At 43.4% G+C, this 23,504-nt stretch overlaps 1 protein-coding gene across 7 annotated transcripts in view; it reads left to right on the top strand.

The window, feature by feature from the left end:
• Nucleotides 1-23,504, top strand: part of PDE5A (phosphodiesterase 5A) — a 350,069-nt gene that overhangs the window by 306,556 nt on the left and 20,009 nt on the right. For all 7 annotated transcript variants that reach the window (XM_044301149.1, XM_044301132.1, XM_044301166.1 and 4 more), the window contains 3 exons: nucleotides 36-136; nucleotides 419-496; nucleotides 15,882-15,945. In XM_044301149.1, coding sequence (XP_044157084.1) covers nucleotides 36-136; nucleotides 419-496; nucleotides 15,882-15,945 — 243 coding nt within the window. The remainder of the gene's footprint in view (nucleotides 1-35; nucleotides 137-418; nucleotides 497-15,881; nucleotides 15,946-23,504) is intronic.

Raw genomic sequence — 23,504 nt, forward strand, 5'->3', positions numbered from 1 at the left:
ATGACTCAAAGAATAAAGTGTGGATGTCTTTTCAGGGTAATCAGATTCTGAGCGGTCTCTCTGTTCAGGACTACAAGTCTGTACTGAAGATGATAAAGCAGGCTATCCTAGCTACAGATTTGGCTCTTTATATAAAGTAAGTCCAAATTATCCGAGGATTTTATTGATATTACAGCCCATATTTGATTTATTCATATTTAGCCATTGCACAGTCTCACTGACCAAAAAAGGAATGGCTAAGTTATTTTCCTTGGCAGTGCCTAGTACTTGTGTGCGTCATAAACAATCTGTCTTACAGCCGTCAGGCTTCATATTTCATTTGGGTATCCACCATAATGTTGCTAGCAGTGCATGCCTTGCTTAAATGATAACCATATCACTCGTGAAAATACAGAAATACTCTTTACTATCTTTGCAGGAGAAGAGGAGATTTTTTTGACCTGGTTAAAAAAAAGAATTTCAGGTGGGACCATTCAGCACAGAAAGATTTGTTTTTGTAAGTATTTGACTCTGGAGCCGTTTTCCAGTTTGTCCAAAAGCTGTAGTTGAACTGCACTGTATTCAAATAACATTTATTGCAGCACGAAAATTTATCCCTTTAAAAGGAATCTGTCAGCACTTTTGAAAATAATAAACTGCTGACAGCACTAAGTCAGCTTTTATTATCTGGAGCAGTGGGAATATGAACTTTTATTCTGCCAGATTCTGCTCCTAATCCTAGTCAGTGCTTCAATGTTAAGTGCTCTTTGTGGATCATGCTGCCGATTGCTGTGACCGCTCTGTTATTATACAGCTGTTGTCACAGTGAACGACCAATTAAAGTGGTTCCCAGGCATTTGATCACTGCGACAGCCTGTCACAGTGATTGGTGGTGGAAAAAAATATATAAATAAAGTGAGTTTATCGAAAGCCACTCTCTGCTAAGATTGTGTTACTTTTTTTTTTTTTCCCTTTCTTTCCTTTATTTATTATTAAAGCAGTGGAGTTATATCACATATATTAAACATCGGGTTACTCAATTAAACTCCCTGCCAAATAGAAACCAACTCATAAACTAACCCCATAATCCCCCTGGTGGAGGGAAAAAAATGTACTACAACCATACAATCTACCATAAAGACCATATTTTGGAACATTCTTCAGAGGTATATTTAATATTTTCATAGGCCTTCACTTTATTAACCAAATTGACCCAGTTATTAATGTCAGGGGAAGCTCTTGCCATCCACCCACGTGCTATAATCACTCTGGCCAACATAAACACAATGGAAATGAGTTTAAACTTACGAGCTGAACCCTGATCTTTCACAATATCCCCTAATATGGCATTAAAAGGCAGCTGTACCAGGTTGTGTTACTTCTTGACTTCTAGGTGTGAGAGAGATCAAGCTAGATTCAAAGTTACCTCAGGTATATATCGGGAACAGTGTTTAAGTAACTTAACCCCACACATACATTTTTCCACACATTATTTTTCTTTCCTTAAAGGGGTTATCCGAGACTATAAAATGCTCCCCCATATGCCGGGCCCCTCACAATGAATATACTTAGCTGGCTCTCTGCGCCGCTCCGGTGTCGGGGGGAGAGCAGCCAACGGCAGGCGGCGACAGGGAAGAGCCTCCCTAGCATCGGCAATATGGGGACCAGGAGGTTGTGAGGCACCTGGCATATGGGGAAGGTTTATATAGTCTCAAATAACCCATTTAAAATAAAAAAAATATATCTATAATCATTTAGTTTTAGCAATAGTATAGCAAACTTTATGTACATAAAATATACAAACATACACATTTTTTTTCTTTTTTATTCCATAAAAAAATAAGATAAAAAATTATATAGTTATCAATTTTAGCTATAGTTATTATAGTTTTTTTTTTTGGTTAGCGTAAAATATACCAATGCATTCACATTTTGTTTCATTTCAAAAAAATAAAGTGGTTATAGTTATTAGTTTTAGCTATAGTTAGTAAGTGTTTTGTTTGCGCATACTATAACTGCATGTATTTTTTATTTCATTTTGTTACTTATAGTTAGAATAGCGTTCTTTTGTGTGTTTTATATACATATAGGTGTTCTTTTTAATAAAAAAAAACATACATAAGCACACATGCCAGTTTTTATGTATATTTGAACACATCTTTATTTAAATACATTTTTGTTTTTTTGTATAAACTAAAATGGCACACAGACATTTCAGTGCTGAAGAGGTATCTGCCTTTCTTTGTCCCTCAAGTAAGGAAGGTTGTGTGGAAGAGTCAGGTTCTAAGTATGAACCCATTGAAGGTGGCAACACATTAACTGCAAGTTCTGCTGGCTCTGATTTTGACACCCACATACCACTAAAAATCCAGAGAAGGCAGTAGAGTTTAGTTTACAGTACTAAGGAATGCATGGCAAGTAGCAACAGTGATGTGCCAATGCCATCTACAAGTCACAGTAGTGGTGAACAGATGGGTGAACCTGGGCATGGAACTACCAGTGCTGAATTACTTAGTTAGCACATAGTCGGCATCAAACACAAAGTGCCCCATCTGACATAATAAATCTAGTATGGTCTCCCTCAAATAATACGCCAAACATTCTATCATTTACATTTTTTACATTTTCGTTTTTAGCAAGGACATTTTTGAGGGAATTGTACGTGAGACAAATTTATAGTCTCGGCAGTATTTGGAAAACAATCCAAATTCATCTTATGCAAAACCCAAATTTTGGAAGCCAACTAATGTGCCAGAAATTCCTTGCCATTATAATGTTCAACATATGAATCACTAAAAAAGCTAAGCTGACATCCCATACATCATATGCCAGTTTTTACATCTATATTGGCCAGGTCACAGTGGCAAATTTTCATGAGATTTTTAGATTTCCATGATAACTCCCTTTGTCGCAAAGAAAAATCAACTAAGCAAGACAGACTTCATAAACTGAGGCCCCTTATCTCTTACCTTAGTGGAAAATTAAGAGAACTTTAGAATACCCCTAATAAAAATGTTCCAGCACCATTAAAACAGTACACTAAAAAAAAGCCCATGTACAGAAGAATAATTGTAAATTATTATTATTAAAGGGCCATTCATTCCATAGCGCTGTACATATTAAAAGATGTATACATACATAATACAGGCAATTGCACTAAGCATGAACAAGACAAGTTACATACTGGTACAGAAGGAGAGAGGGCCCTGCCCACGAGGGCTTACTCGTGATAAACTCCACAACCAGGACGGCGCTCTAGATATGGTGTCAAGATGTATAAGTGCTACCTGCTATACATTTAGGGTGTATGAAAAGACAGTAAGTTGGATCCTTCTGATTGCTGAATACTATATGGACACGAATGAGAAAATTGTCTTGTATCTAATGAATCCACTACCATGACAAGGCTATTGTTATCTGTTTGTTGACAACTACTACAAGTATTTTATTGTTCAAACACTTGTATGAGTGGGGTACAGTGTCCTGTGGGACAGTTAGAAAAAACAAGAGGGGCTTCCCAGAGTCACTTGTCAATAAAAATTTAAAGAGAGAACAATCAGTGTCTCTGTCCATCTCAGAATTGCTGGTTGTGAAATATAGAATAAGAAAAATGTTTTACTCCTTAGTCCCAGTACTTCTTAGAGCAGTATTATATTTAGCGATACGGCTGACGATAGTCGGGAGGCAAGCTTTCCTTCCTGGCAATCAGTTCCTCGGAAGTGGAGGAGGCCACTGCTATTAGGGCTGTTTCACACGAGCGGATGCCGTGCGTGACATCCGCTCCGTGAAAGAGTGCCAAGACCTGATGCAGACTGCAGAGGCACGGAGCATTATCAGTCATGTTAATGCTCCGTGCCTCTGCAGTCTGCATCGGGTCTTGGCACTCTTTCACGGAGCGGATGCCACGCACGGCATCCGCTCGTGTGAAACAGCCCTTAGATTCAGCAATCTCCTCCACAGTCCCTATCATGACTAAATGTTTGCCGACAACAGATCTTGATTACACGGCACGATCTGTCACCAAAACAAATACGGTCGTGTGAATGTAGCCTAAGATACACACATGCTGAAAATCTAAGCACTGGTACAAAAAAGTTTCTCGCTATCTGCTGCAGTTAGCAGTATACAATTCCTATGTGGTATAAAAAATAAAAATAAATAAATCAGGAAATCAGAGTTCTTTTCTCAATTTTCAAGAAGAAATTAGAACATCACTGCTGTACCCAACAGATCATGTGCCTGTGAGCTCTGGATCCGTCAATAGATTGAGGGGAAAACATTTCCCTGATACCATACCATAGATTCCACAGAAGAGGTGCAGGGTTTGTGCAAAGCATGGAATTCATAGAGATACCAGATTATTTTCCCCAGTGTCCATCAAACCCTGGCCTCTGTATAAAAATTGCTTAGGAGAATATCACATCAATAAATCATTAGCCTAAATGTAACATACTTTCCTAAAATTTTATTCCATTGCCATAAAACACAAAATAAATAATTTTCCTGCTTAAAGGAATTCCCGGCAAACGGTTCCACCCCCTCCCCACGTCATAATCTACCAGAAAACTCGTGCAGGCGCAGTACCGCCTGTGGCCTGCGCGAACATTAACATCCTGAGGGCAACAGCGCTCAGGTCACATCACTGGGCTCGGCACATGCCCAGTGAGACTTTTGAGGCTGTTGCCCTCAGGAGGTTGATGATCGCGCAGGCCGCAGGCGGTACTGCGCCTCCGCGAGTTTTTTGGCCGCAGACAGGAAGAAGGACGGGGCATATCTATAAGGTAGATTATGACGTGGGGAGGGGGCGGAACCGTTTGCCGGGCTGTGGGAGGTGTTTTGATTATCAGGAGGCTGTCTTGGGCACTGCAGGGGGGCGTCACTGGGCACCGGAGATTGAAAAAAAACGCCCCTCTGGGCACCTTGGACCCTAATTAGCATAACATAAAAAAATCGCTTTTATATCAAAACTACCAAACGACAGGCGCATGCGCGCGGCTCACGAGGAGGTCATGCTTCAGTGAGCTCCGCACTTCGAGATTACCCTACTTTTAGCGCCTATTACTGGGCTCCATCACGCCTGAAATCTGATGCAGGGGTCCCCGAAGATGACCCGCACAAAGGGGAAAGCAAGAATCCCGGGCACCCCGGTCCCGTCGCAGACCTTGCCGGAGATCTTCCGACAGACCAGGCAGACTGTCATGGCGGACGTGCCAGCGACTCCCGCCAGCCCGGCTTCATCAGATGGCGGTGATCCGCCCCAAGAAACCACAGATACTCGGGTGGGTTCAGACGACTTATACAAAAACATTGCAGCACTTTTTAAAACCGAGTTGTCCCAAGCAGTCTCGGACTTTACGCGCCAAATACAGGACCTCGGTAACAGAGTCTCGGACTTAGAGACAAGAACAGACGACCTGTCTGACGCTCTGGGCCGCGACCGAGAGGACATTGACTCCCACGACAATCAACTGGCAGAGTTGGAACTTAAAATCGAGGATCTCGAAAACAGGTCCCGGAGGGGTAACCTAAGAGTTAGAGGTCTGCCAGAATCGTTCACCGATTTATCATCCACTCTGTCTGCCCTGTTCACGGCCCTGCTTCCTCAAGCAGAACCACATTTTCTTAAGATGGACCGTGTCCACAGGTCTTTGGGGAAACCCAGGACCCCGGATATCCCCAGAGATGTAATTCTGAAATTCCACCATCCCGATACTAGGGACAAAGTTCTTGCTGCAGCAAGGGACAATCCGGACCTACCTGGACTCCCGCGGTCAGTCCACCTCTATGCTGACCTAGCGCCCTCCACGCTCCGTAGGCGCAGAGAAATGAGGCCGGTCACACAGGCCTTGCAGAAGGCCAACGTTAGATACAGGTGGGGATTTCCCTTCAACCTATCATTTCAGCTGAATTCGCGCCCTCATACTATCTGGTCTGTGGCAGAGGGCCTGGAGGCACTGAAGCGGGCTGGGATCCAGTTTGACCATCAGGACTTACCGTCTGCATCACCGAAGCCACAGAGGCCGGCAAGGGTCTGGACAACTGTTCCGTCAGCCTCCGGGGGCCCGACCAGGCTGAGAAATACCTGACTTTTCACCTTTCCTCGACTAGAGAGCGGTAACAGTACTGTTTGTCTGCACGGGTCTACTTCGGGGCCTCTGGTTTCATCCCCGTAACCTATGTGTCGGGCCAGTTTTATTATTATAGGGCCTCGATCATGCGGACTTTCATGTTGTCCCAGATATGGGATGTTGTGAGAGAGGGCTGCTAGCCGTTACCGGGCTATGCTCTCTTTCCTATTTCCCGCCACTTTTTTTCCATAGGTTGGGGCTACGTAGTCCCACTTTCTGTTGCCTGTTCATTCAGGCTGTTATTATGTTCCGTTGTATTGATGTTGTGCTCTTGGGGAATGCTACTAGGATAATCAATGTATGTCTGGAAGTGAGGAGGGGGGCCAGGGTGGGGGTGCTTTGGGGTGCAGGCGACGGTTGGCGACTCTACTATAAGGAGTTTGTCATATACCGCCATGATGTGTAAGCTACTAACTCATAATGTGCGGGGTTTCAATTCAATTCTTTTAGGAAAAGAAAGACCGCCTTTGCAATTTATCTCAAACACATCCCTGACGTCATCTGTCTCCAGGAGACGCATTTTACACCGTCGTCGCACCCGAAGTACTTTCACCCACAATACTCCAGCTTCCATTCCTCCACTTTTGCATCTAAGTGTAGGGGGGTTGTGACGTTGCTAAGAAACTCATTTTCTTATACTATAACTCAGTCATGTATTGACCCTAATGGGAGGTATGTGATTTTAGTTGGGACCCACCAAGAGGAAACTCTCTGCATTGTCAACTCCTATGCACCCACAGATAACCCCACCGGATTTTTTGAAGCTGTCAGTAAAATAATTGGGAAGCTCACGTTTCAGAAATTAATATGGTGCGGAGACTTTAATTTTACGGTCCATCCAGTTCTAGATCGTTCTGTCCCTCCCACAACACCGCGCCCGGCAACTCAGGCAAAACTGATCACTCAGGTTATGCAATCATTGGCGATTGCTGACACGTGGAGGGAACACAATGGCCCCCAAAGGGGGTATACATACTTCTCGCCGGCCCACCAGATCTACACACGTATTGACATGATTTTGGCTTCCACCTCTCTTCTGCCATATATGTCCTACTCCAGACATGTGGTGTCATCATGGTCGGACCATGATTTGGTTATTGCAGAATTTATGACTCCACATCATAATGCTACACCCTACCATTGGAGGTTAAATGAATCTCTTCTGACTAACCCAACCATCTTTTCGCAGTTGCAGGAAGACCTTTCAAACTTCTTCTCTAATAATGATACTTCTGATGTTAACCCTATGACGCTATGGCTGACCCACAAGGCCTTTATGAGGGGTAGGTTGATAAGAGTTGCCTCCAGGAGGAAAAGGGAAAGGACTCAGGCTCAGACAGGATTAGAGGCCAAACTGAACAGATTAGTCTGGGCACACCAAAGAGCCCCCTCTCTATACCTTCTCAGAGCAATAAAGGAAGTTAAGCAACAATTGAATATAGTCCTCTCGAACAATACAGAGAAAGCGCTTCGGTGGACTAACTCCTTTTATTATAGGTATGCAAACAAGCCAGACAAGTTGCTGGCTAGCCAGCTTAGGGCCAAACAAAGGACCAATCAGGTTTTCCAAATACGTATGAGGACGGGTCAGACCACCTCAAATCCGGACACCATATATACGAGCTTCCAAAGATTCTATAAATCCCTTTATTCTGCCCCTATAGGTGACCCCAGCGCCCAAATCGATAGTTTCCTGGCTTCCATACGACTCCCCTCACTGACTTCTGAAGCTCAATTGGAGCTTAGTAATCCTATCACCAATGAAGAAGTGACTTTGGGTAAGGCCCCAGGCCCAGACGGGTACTCTGCATTGTATTACAAAAAATTTAGCACTACCATTATTCCCCACATAACAAACTACTGTAACCTTCTAATGCAAGGGGCTGCTCCCCCAGAGGAGTTTCTAAGAGCGTCCATCACGGTTATTCCCAAACCCAATAGAGACCCGTTGCTCCCGTCCAATTACCGGCCAATCTCCCTCCTAAACCTCGACAACAACATTTTCACCTCCATATTGGCAAATAGACTCAAAAACTTTCTCCCGTCACTGGTCCACAAAGATCAAGTCGGGTTTATACCAAATAGGGAAGCCCCTGATAATATTAGAAAAATTTTAAATATTATACAATCCTCTAACAAATTGAAGACCCCATTAGCACTTCTGGCCCTGGACATTGAAAAGGCCTTTGATACTGTCACCTGGTCCTATCTTTATAAGGTTCTCTCTAAGATGGGTATTAATGGCCCTTTCCTGGCAGCTATCCAGGCCCTCTACTCTGGGCCGGAGGCCTCCCTTAAGCTCCCCACCACGAAACCCCTCCCCATTGCCATTGAAAGGGGTACTAGGCAAGGTTGCCCCCTTTCCCCGGCTTTATTTGCCCTAGCCATGGAGCCACTGGCTACTCATATCAGGGCCCACCCCGATATCACGGGTTATACAATTGGGGGATCAGAATGCAAGTTGAGCCTATTTGCGGACGATCTGTTATTAACTATCACTAACCCCATTGTTTCTTTTCCCTCCCTTCTGAAGCTCCTGGACACTTTCACCAAAGCCTCAGGCCTGGCGATCAACCAAACCAATTCTGAGCTACTCTTATGCAACACACCTGCCTCCACTAAATCAACATTGCTGAACAGTTTCCCCTTCCAGCACAGACCTCAGCACATCTCTTATTTGGGGGTCCAGATGCCGAACAGCCTAGACTCTGTCTACAAATTAAATTTCTTACCTATTTACCGTAAGATCCGTCAGGATTTAACATCGTGGCAGACTTTACAGACATCTTGGATAGGCAGAATAAACATTATTAAAATGGTGGTTCTCCCTCGGCTCCTATACCTATTCAGGACCCTACCAATACCGGTCCCTATAGGGGATCTGAGATCCTTACAGAGAGATGTGCTGAGGTTTATTTGGGCAAACAAGCGTCACCGCATATCTAGAGTAACGATGTGTAGACACAGATCACAGGGGGGCTTATCCGTACCTGACTTTGTAAAATATTATAGGGCAGCGAGATTAGCCCAGATGTTTTTGACACATCTTGATCCGAACATGCATCCTCTTTGGATTGGGATGGAGCTGAACAGTTTTAAACCCTTCACATGGAAGGCACTGATATGGTCAACCTCTCCTGTCCCTCAGACTTTACGCAACGCCTCCATATTGTCATATTACTCAATACTGCTGTGGAGGTCGGTCAGATTTAAGTCCGCTTTGCAGAGTAAGCCCTCACCACTAGAATACCTTGTGGGTAACCCTGCTTTCCTGCCGGGCATTCAATCTTGCAATATGGATTGGTGGGCGAGCAATAATTTGTGTTCATTGCTTAAGTTCCTGTCTAAAGGCAAACTGATTTCCATTACGGATTTTAAGGAACGATTCTCTCCTCCCATTAGAGAATACCTCACCATGAACCAGATTTTTTCCTTTTTTAGAGCAATTCTTCCATCTGACCGACCTGTAGAGCTTACGCCATTTGAACGTACAATAAACTTCTCGCTATGTAGACAGGGGTTATTATCCAGAATATATGGGGCACTCAACTCGGTTCCTCCTGATCACAAACTGCCTTACATGAGAGCTTGGGAAGCGGATATGAGTCGGGAACTTACACCCTCCAAATGGTCAGATTGTTCCATTGCTCTCACGAAGGGTTCATGGCAAATCACATTAGCCGAGACCTCCATAAAAGTGCTTCATAGGACTTACCTGGTTCCTGCACGCCTACACGATATATATCCAGAAGTCTCTCCACTTTGTTTTAGAGGCTGTGGCGAGGTGGGTTCTATGATTCACACATGGTGGTCATGCCATGTAGTAAAGAGATTCTGGGATAGGGTGATTCATTTGATTTCCTCGGTCTTAGACTGTAATTGCCCCAAGACAGTTCCCTTCTGTCTGTTGGGTGACAAGCCGCACAAGCTTCCTTACGCCAAATTCAAGCTTGCCCAATTCATTCTTCTGGCGGCGAGGATTCACATTGCCTTTAAATGGCGTTCTGACTCGTTATCCTTCCCGGCTGTCGTAGATAGGGTCAATAAAATATTAATATTTGAAAAGCTGTCGGCTATCCGCACCGATGTGTATGCTGCTTTTGAGAGGGTGTGGGAACCCTGGCTAGCTTCTCCTCACTCTCCAGACATTAGATATAGTATTTCCCTATAATCTGAGCTTCTGTATGTCAGATTGATATATTCTTACATATTCTGCCATAACATGCATTGCTTACTGTGCTATGCTCTATGTATAAACCCAAGAGACGTACTTGTAATATGTCACCTGTTATGTGAATTTTTTCATGTAATTGCCTTCCTTTTTTTATTGTGCAAAAAACCCAAATAAATGGTTTTTTAAACTAAAACTACCAAACGAAAATAAGTAAAAAGAAGACTGCTGGAAATAAGGTCCGAATTTGGCGTAAACAGAATGAGAACATGTATCCATCATGCCTTGTTACCACTGTGCAGGCTGGTGGTGGTGGTGTAATGGTGTGGGGGATGTTTTCTGTGCACACTTTAGGCCCCTTAGTGCTAATTGGCCATAGTTTAAATGCCACGGGCTACCTGAGCATTGTTTCTGACCATGTCCATCCCTTCATGACCACCATGTACCCATCCTCTGATGGCTACTTCCAGCAGGATAATGCACAATGTCACAAAGCTCGAATCATTTCAAATTGGTTTCTTGAACATGACAATGAGTTCACTGTACTAAAATGGCCCCCACATAGAGCATCTTTGGGATGTGGTGGAACGGGAGCTTCGTGCCCTGGATGTGCATCCCTCAAATCTTCATCAACTGCAAGATGCTATCCTATCAATATGGGCCAACATTTCTAAAGAATGCTATCAGCACCTCGTTGAATCAATGCCACGTAGAATTAAGGCAATTCTGAAGGCAAAAGGGGGTCCAACACCGTATTAGTATGGTGTTCCTAATAATTCTTTAGGTGAGTGTATATCTCTCATCAACAAAAAAAGAGTGGTTGGGTGGTTGGGCAGGGGGTCTACTCACGCCAGTTTCTATAGAAGTATAAAGCCTCCATGCACAGGGCTCTGCTCCATTTGCCTGTGACATCCAGTAAACAGTTCATCCAGCACCGAAGGGTTAAAAAGTATTTCCAGCTTTATTGAGGATGCATGTTGAAAACATTCCAGGGCATACTTCTTTGCCATAATCCGTCAACGCGTTTCAACTGTTACAGTCTCATGACTAACATCCACCCATTATCAGGTGCGGATTAATAATACATAGATGCAAGTGGTGACATTATATTCTACATAGAACACTTGAAGAATCCATATAAACAAAAGTAAATTAAAATGTGATAGAAATAAAAATATATGTGGAACATGATGTCAATAGTATGACAAACCAAATTATAATTAATTATGCAATCCTGGCCGTGACAGCTGTCGCACGACCAGTGTAATCTTGTAGCCATACCCTAAATCAGGCAGTTATCAGTAACAAACAGTCTGTGAAGGTTCTCATTTATCCAGATCATGGTATATATCTGTAAAGAATAAATCATGTAAAGAATAATAAATGTACTTATTGGGAACAAACTGTTTGTTCCCAATAAGTACATGCGCAGTCGGCCCATGTAAAGGGGTCTTTACAAAGATGCTTCATTCTTCAGTGAACTCAGTTGTTGGATTCTGCTTACTTTGCAAGGAACTGTAGCCAGATCTCCTAGGACTTATTCTACAAAGTGTGTGCTGTGTCTTCTTGACTTCAGTGGAAGCTGCAGTTCTGTCATTTTACCTTTAGAATCAGTCAGAGCCATACAGCTAGGATTTACATGCTTAATACAGTACTGAATAGCCTATGGAGTGAAGATCTGGTGCACATCTCAGACTCTAACAGGTCTATCTGCAATATGTACAGAAAGGAGAAGTGCAATCTGCAGGCAGCATGTTATAGAACCGGAGAAGCGTAGCAGATTTATACACATGTGGACAAAATTGTTGTCTTCCGTTAAAGAGAAAAACCCACAATGGTCCCTGAAACAAATTTCAACTGACAAAAGTAATAATAAATAGAAATTTACCGAAAAATCAGCTAATGAAAATCAGACATTGCTTTCGAATTGTGGTTCAACAGAATAATTTAAAAGAACAAGCTAATGAAAGTGGCCTGGAAAAAAATGATAGTACCATTAGAAAAGATTAAAAATAATTTGACCATAGGGACATAATAGTATTACAGGTGTCTTCAAGCTTGTAATCAGTCAGTCTGCCTATTTAAAGGGTGAAAATTAGTCACTGTGCTGTTTGGTATCGTGGTGGGTACCACACTGAACATGGATCAAAGAAAGCTAAGGAGATAGTTGTCTCAGGAGATTAGAATGAACTATAGACAAACATGTTAAATTTAGAGGCTATAAAACCATCTCCAAACATCCTGATGTACCTGTTTCTACAGTTGCACATATTATTCAAAAGTTAAAGGTATACAGGACTGTAGCCAACCTCCCTGAATGTGGCCAAATGGTAAACGAAGAGTCCAGAACAGCTTCCAAAGAGATCAGAGGTGAAGCATAAAAAGGGAAGACTGGAATTTGCCAAAATGCATATTGACAAGCCACAACGCTTCTGGGACAATGTTCTGGAGCTTTTTGGCAAGTCACATCAGCTTTATGTTCACAGACGCAAAAATAAAGCATACAAAGAAAAGAACATTGTACCTACTGTTAAACATGGGGGAGGCTCAGTTTTGTTTTGGGGCTGCTTTGCTGCATCTGGCACAGGGTGTCTTGAATCTGTGCAGGGTACAATGAAATCTCAAGACTAACAATGCATTCTGGAGCGAAATGTGCTGCCCAGTGTCAGAAAGCTTGGTCTCAGTCTCAGGTCATGGGGCCTCCATCATGATAGTGACCGATTGAGCATATGGCAGGGTTTAGGACAAAAAACATTTTTATATAAATTTTTATTGAAACTTTATTAAATAAAAAAAAAGCACAAAAATATCCTCCTCCAAGTTTTTGAAGGATATGGGCACCTTTGTGAAAAAAAGAAAACATTTTTTACACGAATTTTTTTATTTTCTGGAGAAAAAATATCTCCAAATTGTTTTTGTTCTACAGCCTGCTGTGCTTCCTGTGCACAGCAGGCTGCTCTCAGTGAGTTTACAGAGAATCCGTCATCTGACAGATTTTCTGTAATTCCTCCTGTGCACACAGGAGCGCGCACTGTCTCCCTCTCCTCCCCCCCCCCCCCCCCCCTTTCAGGATGGTAGAGCGGCAGTGGGGCATAGTGTTAGCTGTAACATACAGCTGACACTCTGCTTGAAATAACTGTTTAACCCCTTCCATGCAGCGGCCCGATGCTTGAAGGGTTAATGCACCCCCCTCCTTTATAGATGGGCGAGCGGTGGCGATGCCCCCCCCTTTTAGGATGGCAGAGCGCGCAGCAGGGCAGAATGTTAGCTGTAATGTCAGCTGACACTCTGCTTGAAAATTATTCATGTGAATAATCTCATAGAATACTACTGTTCTTAAAACTGATGTGTGATGGCCATTTAAAAAAAAACGTTCATACACACAACATAAAATGTGCAAAACAATGGTCACAGTCAGTTTTTCATGGCCATTTTTCAACCATTTGTGCATTCATTTTGTGGCCATTTTGCATCAGTTTTTCATGGCTGTTAAAAATGGCTGAGGCTACGGATCAATTTCATTGGCTTTTTTTGTTTAATAAAGATCCCAACCCCTGCAGTGCCCCATAGTGTGCATGTACACTTACATATTTGCTCAGTTTTTTTTTTTTTACAGAAACTAGTGTATTAGAGACAAAACATTCACATTGTTAGCATACTTTTTACAAACTGTATTAAGAGAAGCATGGGAGTTTTTGTTAGTTGACCTAGGAGTTCAATTGCAGCACTGGCCTATTACTTGCTTTCTGTATATATAGTATGAGCTGCATCTGTATTAGGGCTCATGCACAGAAACTTATTTTTTCCCCTGTCCGTCCCTTTGTTTTTTTTATTTGTTTATTTGCGGCCCATATGCAGAACCATTCACTTCAACGGGGCCCCAGAAAAAATAATAATGACTCCGCGTCCATATGTCCGCATGACCGTTCTGCATTACGGACAAGGATAGATAGGACTGTTGGCTGTCCCTTCAGTTTAGCAAAATGCGGAATGCACATGGTCGGTATCCTGTACTGAACGGTCATGTTCATCAGCCCTTATGCTTAGGCCTCATGCACACGGCCGTTGTGCGGCCGTTCCGTGCAATTGCGGTCCCAATGCATGGGCAACATCAACTTGAATGAGTCCGTGCTCTGTCCGCACCGCAAAAAAAATGACATGTCATATTTATTTACGGTGCGGAATAACGGAGAGAAACACCACGGAAGCACTCCGTAGTGCTTCCGGTGTTCCGTTCCTTGACTCCGTTCCGCATCTTCGGAATTGCGAACCCATTCAAGTGTGCACGAGGCCTTATTCACACAGTCCGTATTCGGTCAGTGATTTTAAGCCAAAACCAGGTGCAGCTCTAAACAAAGATTTTTCCCTTAGGCCTCTTGCAAACGAGCGTGTCCGGATTAGGTCCGGATGCGTCCTGGTGCATAGCGGGAAACCCGCGAGAGTAAGTGCGCAATTGCAGTCAGTTTTTACTACAATTGTGTTCCGTTGTTCAGTTTTTATTGCGCATGTGCAATGCGTTTTGCACTCGTGTGATAAAAAACTGAATGTGGTACCCAGACCCGAACTTCTTCACAGAAGTTCAGGTTTGGGTTCAAGGTTGTGTAGATTGTATTATTTTCCCTTATAACATGGTTATAAGGGAAAATAATAGCATTCTGAATTCAGAATGCATAGTACAATAGGGCTGGAGGGGTTAAAAAAATAAATAAAAATAATTTAACTCACCTTAATCCACCGGCATCTTTTCTGTCTTATTTTGTGAAGAATAGGACCTTTGATGACATCACTACGCTCATCACATGGTCCGTCACATGATCTTTTACCATGGCGATGGATCATGTGACGGACCATGTGATGAACGTAGTGACGTCATCAAAGGTCCTATTCCTCACAAAAGAAGACAGAAGAGATGCCGGCTGCGCGAACAAGTGGATTAAGGTGAGTTAAATATTTTATTTATTTTTTTAACCCCTCCAGCCCTATTGTACTATGCATTCTGTATTCAGAATGCTATTATTTTCCCTTATAACCATGTTATAAGGAAAAATAATAATGATCGGGTCCCCATCCCGATCGTCACCTAGCAACCGTGCGTGAAAATCGCACCGCATCCGTACTTGCTTGCGATTTTCACACAACCCCATTCATTTCTATGGGGCTTGTGTTACGTGAAAAAAGCACAAAGAGGAGCATGCTGCGATTTTCACGCAACGCACAAGTGATGCGTGAAAATCACTGCTCATGTGCACAGCCCCATAGAAATGAATAGTTCTGGATTCAGTGCGGGTGCAATGCGTTCACCTCACGCATCGCGCCCGCGCGGAAATCTTGCCCGTGTGAAAGGGGCCTTAAACCTCCTGTCTGCTCCAATCCTGGTTTTGGTTCACAATCACTGATAGAAATCACTAAATCACTTTTCTATTAATCCATGGTGACACATTCACAGTAAGTAATGCTCCTCTAAGCAACATGGCAGATGTCCCAACTCATGAAGCTTTGCTTCCTTAATAAAAAAAAATCTTAAATGTAATTACTATGTAATATCAATCAATGCATTTACCATTCAATATTATGTAACCTTAATATCCCCATCTTTCCTGCAGAGCTATGCTGATGACTGCCTGTGATCTATCTGCAATAACAAAGCCCTGGCCAGTTCAACAGCGGGTTTGTATTTTTTTGCAGTAAAATGCACCCATATCCATATGTGTAAAATATGAGGAACATACATAAGAGTGCTCATATTTTTGCAGTGTAGTTGTGAGTACCATAGTGCCGTGCTCTATAGAAATAGATGTTTCCTCGTCGTCTTCAGGCAGCACAGAGCACGCAATATGTATGTGCTGCCTTCTGACTCGAGGAAAGTCAAATTACAGGTAACACAAATTTTCTATTTCCTCCTTGTCCTCAGGCAGTATATACATATTGCGTGCTCTGTCCTGCTTTTGGACTCGAGGAGAGTAAAATTAGTGGTATTACTTCATGTAAAGTCTAGAATCGACATTTAACATATTACGCTATACATTTGTACAACACACTGTTTTTTACAATATAATCTTGAGTAAGGCTACATGCACATGAACGTTGTTTGTTTCCGTTCCTTTTTTTTGCAGATAGGATGCAGACCCATTCATTTCAATGGGTCCGCAAAAAATGCGGACAGCACACCGTGTGCTATCCGCATCCGTATGTCCGTTCCGTAGCCCCGCCCAAAAAAATAACATGTCCTATTCGTGTCTGTTTTAGGCATCGTTACAATGGATCCGCAAAAAAAAAAAAAAAAACGGATGGCATACGAATGTCATCAGTTTTTTTGTGCAGATCCGCAATTTGCAGACCGCAAAACACATACGGTCTTGTGCATGTAGCCTAACTCTGTAAATCAATTGATTTACATAGGTTGTACCACAATTTAATAATGTGATGCTTTATAAGCAGTTCAGACACAAAGGTCAAATCTGACTTTGCTGGACTCCTGTTACCAGAGAGCAGTACATTGTGGCACTTCTGGCAGGTAAACGAATATATAAATGTAACGGAGCCAGCAAACATTAAGGCTCCATGCACACAACCATATTATAAAAATATAGAACATGTCCTGTTCTTGTCTGTTTGACGGACAAGAATAGGCATTTTTAATATAAGCTGGGATGTGCGGAATGGGAAATTGGAGAAAGCACACGGCCAGTACCTGTGATTTGTGGACATGTCTGTTTTAGTAACTGTCATTCCTTGTGTATTAACAATTCTAGTATTCTTATGAATTCATGACGTGTCACTGTTTTATTTTCCCTTTTACAAGTGTTGGAAGAATTGCTAGCAGTTTGCAGTGAAGGTCCATCTGGGTGTTACCATTTGTGGGTGTGTCCATGCACAAGGCCTCACGCACACAACCACATCCGTTTTGTGGTCCCCAAATCGCAGATCTGGAAAATACAGATCCGGTCTGTGTGGTGTCCGCATTTTTTTGCAGACCCATTGACTTCAGTGGGTCCGTCGTCTGCCTGTCTTATACTTGGCTGCAAAATTCGAACCACAGACTCATTGAAGTTAACAGGTCCGCAAAAAATGCGGATGCAACACGGACGGTATCCATATTTAGCAGATCCGCAATTTGCGGACCACCAAATGCATTTGGTTGTGTGCAGAGTACTGGCAATTCATAAACTTCTAAGTTGAATAACTGAAGAATAGCACTACGGAGAGTCATAAGAATGTATGCTGCAGAATTGCTAGTGCATGTGAAAGGCAAGTAGCTACTAAAACAGATGTCAGGAGAGGTGACAGGTCCTCTTTAAGAAAGTATTTATATTGGCTACGTACTTTATGTGAAAGGAGATAAAAACAGGAAATAGCTTGAAATCCACACAAAAAGCAAAGCCCATGTTTCATTCAGAATGCTGAAAGCAAACACATCCACTTTGTGAGTTGATCTGTTGAGCAGGACCATGTGAGCATATCCATAGCACCGTAAAGAGAATCTGTCACCAGGAAATTAGCACATTGGCCAAGATTCACTAACCCTGTAGATGGTGTAAAGTTAAAAACTGTCTAGACCTTTACCAGATTTTGTCTAACTCTATACCTACTATTGGTTGGCTTACTTTGTCACAGAATTTTACAGAATTATGATGCAATTTTGGCACACAAATGACACAACGTCACATGTTAGGCCCTGCCCCCTCCTGCTAAGCCTACCCCTTGTTGCTAAGCCCCACCCCTTTTTAGAGCAATTCAGAAATGGTGTAGAAATTTGCACCAACTTGCCCCACTTTTTAGACAGACACATTAGTAAATGTGGGCCATTGTCTTGTAGGGCTAGCTAGGCATAATGATATTTTTCATTTAGCAATCCGTTGCGTCATTCTGGAGGAAAAAGTACCCTTAAACTTTATGGCATTTAAGTGCACCTAGGTGGGCCCAAGCCACTTTGTTTGCCGTTGCTCCTCCTGTCTCCTCTGTCAGCCACTCAGTCTCCTTTTGATCGGCACGGCTAGGTGCCTACATAATCATCTTACCCGGCCCTGTCACCTAGGTGGGCCCAAGCCACTTTGTTTGCCGTTGCTCCTCCTGTCTCCTCTGTCAGCCACTCAGTCTCCTTTTGATCGGCACGGCTAGGTGCCTACATAATCATCTTACCTGGCCCTGTCAAGCTGCTGAGCTATCCCAATAGTAACTGTCACGACCGCTATCCCAGCAGCAGTCGTGTCACACCAGACGGAGGGGAAGGGGGACCCTTATCTACGGATGGGAAATAGAACGGTCACCCCTGACTAACCCTAAGCTGGCACCTGTCTGCCCTGATACCCTAGACGGGGTGTGAACCCGTGCGGCGAGCAGGATGCCTAAACCCTCAGTCACCCTAACAAGACTAAACTGGGGAAAGGCAGATGGGAGCACTAGTCACCATCACTCATGTCTAGGAGAACAACAGGGGACATGGCGGCCGTCCTATTAGTACACACAAAATCTGCCCTAATCAGACACAGGACAAGTTACTGCACAACACTGAGGTAAAGAACTGTCTCATCCTCCTCTCTGCTCTATTGGTCAAGGATTATGAATACAGTTTAATATGATCTTCAGCTGAATCTCTGTGGGAATGAAGTTTATGAGGAGACATGGAGTACAGAGAGAATGGCTGCAGAGAACCTTTATAGTTGTGTAATCACAGAAAAGGACAAGTTGCTTCACAACACTGAGCTAAAGAGCTGCCTCATCCTCCTCTTCTACTTGTCAAGGATTATGATCCCTGAATACCTCACAGGGGTTTTGTTTTGCCTTCCTCTGGATCAACTTGCAGGATCACAGGCCAAACTGGATGGACAAATGTCTTTTTTGGCCGTATATATTATGTTAGTATGATACTATGTTACTAATACAGCTGATCTTCAGCTGAATCTCTGTAGGAATGGAGTTCATGAAGAGACGAAGTACAAAGGGGAGGGCTGGGATGTGGCTAATCAGCACCATCACTTGTATGCGGTCTCCATTACCACAGTCTTTCCTGTCCGTCCTCTCTGTACTTCATGTCTCGTCTTGAACTCCATTCCCACAGATTCAGCTGAAGATCTTATCGGCTGTATTCAGGATCATAATCCCTGACAAAGTAGGAGACAAAGCTGAGGCAGCTGTTTAGCTCAGTGTTGTGAAATAACTTGTACTGCTGTGTAATTAGGACAGGTTTTCTGTGTACTAATTTGTTGCAGATTTTAAAGTGGATTCACAGTGTAATGCACAGCAATTTTTTTTTTTTTTCATTGGATTTAAATCCAGTGTGAATGTACCCATAGAGTATCAGGCCTCTCTCTTGTAAGGGCCTGTGTACTGATGTCACTGATTCATTACCATGTTGTTTGCCTCTATATGTAAACAATAAATATTCCATTCACTGACTGCAAGCACACATCTTGAAAAGGGTAGTGAATTGAAATTCAAAAGTTATTGAAAGTTATTTACCTTTTTAAATATTTATATAAAACATAAAAATTTAAAACCCGGAGTTCCAATTTGGGGAAAACGTGTGTTTCTTATTGTGTAGAGGTGTCCACTGCTTGTGTTGCTTTGTTTGATGTCATTGATGTGTTTATTTTCAAATTATTTTAAAAATTTCTTCCCTTCCTTCAGTGGCCATTTTAACCAATGTAATAGATAGATTTTTGAAAAATTAAATTTTTTGTCAAATGTGGGATTCTGTAGATGCCCTGATGGGGTTTTATATGTACCGTATTTTTCGCCCCATAAGACGCACTTTTTCTTCCCCCAAAACGGGGGAGAAATGCCCCTGCGTCTTATGGGGCGAATGCTTGCCGTTTTACATCGCAAGCTGCGATGTAGATGCGAGCGGGGACTCGGGGAGGGACTGGGAGGAGGAGCTGGGGCCGGCAATAGCGGCGGGGCGGTGCAGTCAGTGTAGTATCCCCGCCGCTCCGGTATAGTAATATAAGATGTCATATTCATTTATTGGTTATTAAACATGCCCCCTCAGTCCGATTACTACCTTATATCCTAATCGCATCTGTAGAATTCATGCAGGCCGGGCGGGCAGCAGCAAGTCTTGTCATGTGCCTGCGCCGCCTACTTTATGAATGAAGCAGGCGGCGCAGGCAAGTGACGTCACTGAGGGACGCGCCGGCCGCCCGCATGGCCTGCCTGAATTCTACAGATGCGATTAGGATATAAGGTAGTAATAGGACTGAGGGGGCATGTTTAATAACCAATAAATGAATATGACATCTTATATTACTATACCGGAGCGGCGGGGCGGGGATACTACACTGACTGCACCGCCCCGCCGCTATTGCGATCTGTGGATGGCACAGTTATGGGCTGGGGGGGTCTGTGGATGTCACTGTTATGGGCCGGGGGGGTCTGTGGATGGCACATATATAACAGTGGATGTGGATGTCACTGTTATGGGCTGGGGGGGGGGGTCTGTGGATGGCACATATATAACAGTGCCAGCCACAGATCCCCCCCCCCCTGTAACAGTGCCAGCCACAGATCCCCCTGTAACAGTGTCCGTCATCCACAGATCCCCCCCCATAACAGTGTCCGTCATCCACAGATCCCCCCCATAATAGTGTCCGTCATCCACAGTTCCCCCCCATAAGTGTCCGTCATCCACAGATCCCCCCCATAATAGTGTCCGTCATCCACAGATCCCCCCCATAATAGTGTCCGTCATCCACAGATCCCCCCCATAATAGTGTCCGTCATCCACAGATCCCCCCCATAATAGTGTCCGTCATCCACAGATCCCCCCCATAATAGTGTCCGTCATCCACAGATCCCCCCCATAATAGTGTCCGTCATCCACAGATCCCCCCCATAACAGTGTCCGTCATCCACAGATCCCCCCCATAACAGTGTCCGTCATCCACAGATCCCCCCATAACAGTGTCCGTCATCCACAGATCCCCCCCATAACAGTGTCCGTCATCCACAGATCCCCCCCATAACAGTGTCCGTCATCCACAGATCCCCAGTAATAGTGCCATCCACAGACCACCATTAGTTCCAAACACACAGCACACCTTTTTGGTTAAAAATATTTTTTTTCTTATTTTCCTCCCCAAAAACCCAGGTGCGTCTTATGGGCCGGTGCGTCTTATAGGGCGAAAAATACGGTACTCAATTACTTTGGTGTGATCCTAGCTACTGCATATTATATCCATGTTTTTATTTCCCATTTTTGTCTTATTTTTCTTTTCTTTTTTCTTTATAAAAAAAAATGTTTATCAATATCTGATCGGTGGGATTCCGGCACCACCGATAAGCTGTTTGAAGAGGCTGAGGGCCTCCTGTGATGTTAGTTAAAACTCCAGATTAGGTGTTACAAAAAACATCTCATTGAACTGGACAATACAGTCCTAGTCTTTAGGCTTCAGCATTGTAAATTATTTCCTGCACCTCTGAATATACCTGAAGACATAGAAAATTCACCATTATACTGTACAGTATATGTACATGCCCTGCGAACTTCTCATATTTCACATGTCGTTTTGATGTGCAAGCAAAGGCTTATTCCACCCATATATATAGTGTAGTGGAGATGGCTGAACCAGCAACCATGTGTACTAAGCCATCTGTAGCATTTTCATCCGACTTCATCTCAAAATTGTCCAGATTTCCTGAACCCTTGGCAGTCTTCGTAACATAGTCTGACCTCTAGTATCACCAGCTTCTGGATGTTTCATTTATTTACAGTTATGTGTGTGATCCTCATTAGAGCTGATATATCTGGTTTTCTAAGAGATAAATCATGAACACACTCATCACTGAATGAGATTAATGTCCTCACGTAGTAACAACAGGAAATATTCCAGCTAACTGGATAATTATTTGATTCTAGGCACGTGATACTGGAGTTCACTGTAAATGTCTCTTCTGTGTTATTAACATTGAGGTCATTACTTTCCTGGGACTTTCCAGGCTCATTTGACCAGTTTACAAAGTCTAAGACCCTAAGGTCCATGTGATGTTGTTCCTGCCTCAGACCTCCCCTAAGCACTGCACTGTTTTGTCTGCTATCATACTGGGAACTGCCATGTTCACCAAGATTACCAGTTTTATCCCGAATTAGGGCTCATGCACACGAACGTGTTCCGGCTGTGCCCATATTGTGTCCCACAAACAGCGGGTCCGCAATATATGGGCCCCCGACATTTTTGTATCGCATCACAGATCCGGAAGGTCGGGTGCAGAATGGAGGCTTCCAAAGGGTTTCCCTCCGTGCCTACGCACCGCAAAAAAAACATGTTGATGGATCACGGACCCATGGACCCGTCTGCGGAATCTGCATTTGTGCTTTGGGGACCGCAAATGACACAGAACAGAACGGCCGACCAACGGTCGTGTTTATGAGCCTTTAGACCAGGGGTGCACAACGTTTCCTGGTTGGGGGCCACATTGCCAGACTGAACCAATGACGAGGGCCGAAATTTAAATTTAAAGGTGTATTAACAACTGAAATATTGTACTTATGGCATATTGAACACACATTATATAACATTAATGTCTAGTTACACTTCCAGGACTCCCATCTAATGGGTGAAATACATGAAAAATACATGTGAGCAGCCACAAGACATAGGCATACATGTCTGTTACCAGATGGTTGGGGGCCGCACAGAATGGTATCAAGGGCCGCATGTGGCCCCCGGGCCGCAGGTTGTGCACCCCTGCTTTAGGCCTATTGCATACAGCCGTTTTTTTTCCCCGTTTACTGGCCGTTTTTTTGTGTTCCGTATACGGTCCGTATACGGAACCATTCATTTCAATGGTTCCGCAAAAAAAACGGAATGTACTCCGTAATGCATTCCGTTTCCGTATTTCCGTTTTTCCGTTCCGTTTTAACATAGAACATGTCCTATTATTGCCCGCAAATCACAGTCCGTGGCTCCATTCAAGTCAATGGATCCGCAAAAAAAACGGAACACATACGGAAATGCATCCGTATGTCTTCCGTTTCCGTTCCGTTTTTTCCTGAACCATCTATTGAAAATGTTATGCCCAGCCCAATTTTATCTATGTAATTACTGTATACTGTATATGCCATACGGAAAAACGGAACGGAAAAACGGAACAGAAACGGAAACACAACGGAAACAAAAAACGGAACAACGGATCCATGAAAAACGGACCGCAAAACACTGAAAAAGCCATACGGTCGTGTGCAATAGGCCTTAGACCTATCCAACTATTTGGCACCTCACAATATATTC

This window comes from Bufo gargarizans, chromosome 1 (assembly GCF_014858855.1).
Source record: "Bufo gargarizans isolate SCDJY-AF-19 chromosome 1, ASM1485885v1, whole genome shotgun sequence".
Lineage (NCBI taxonomy): Eukaryota > Metazoa > Chordata > Amphibia > Anura > Bufonidae > Bufo > Bufo gargarizans.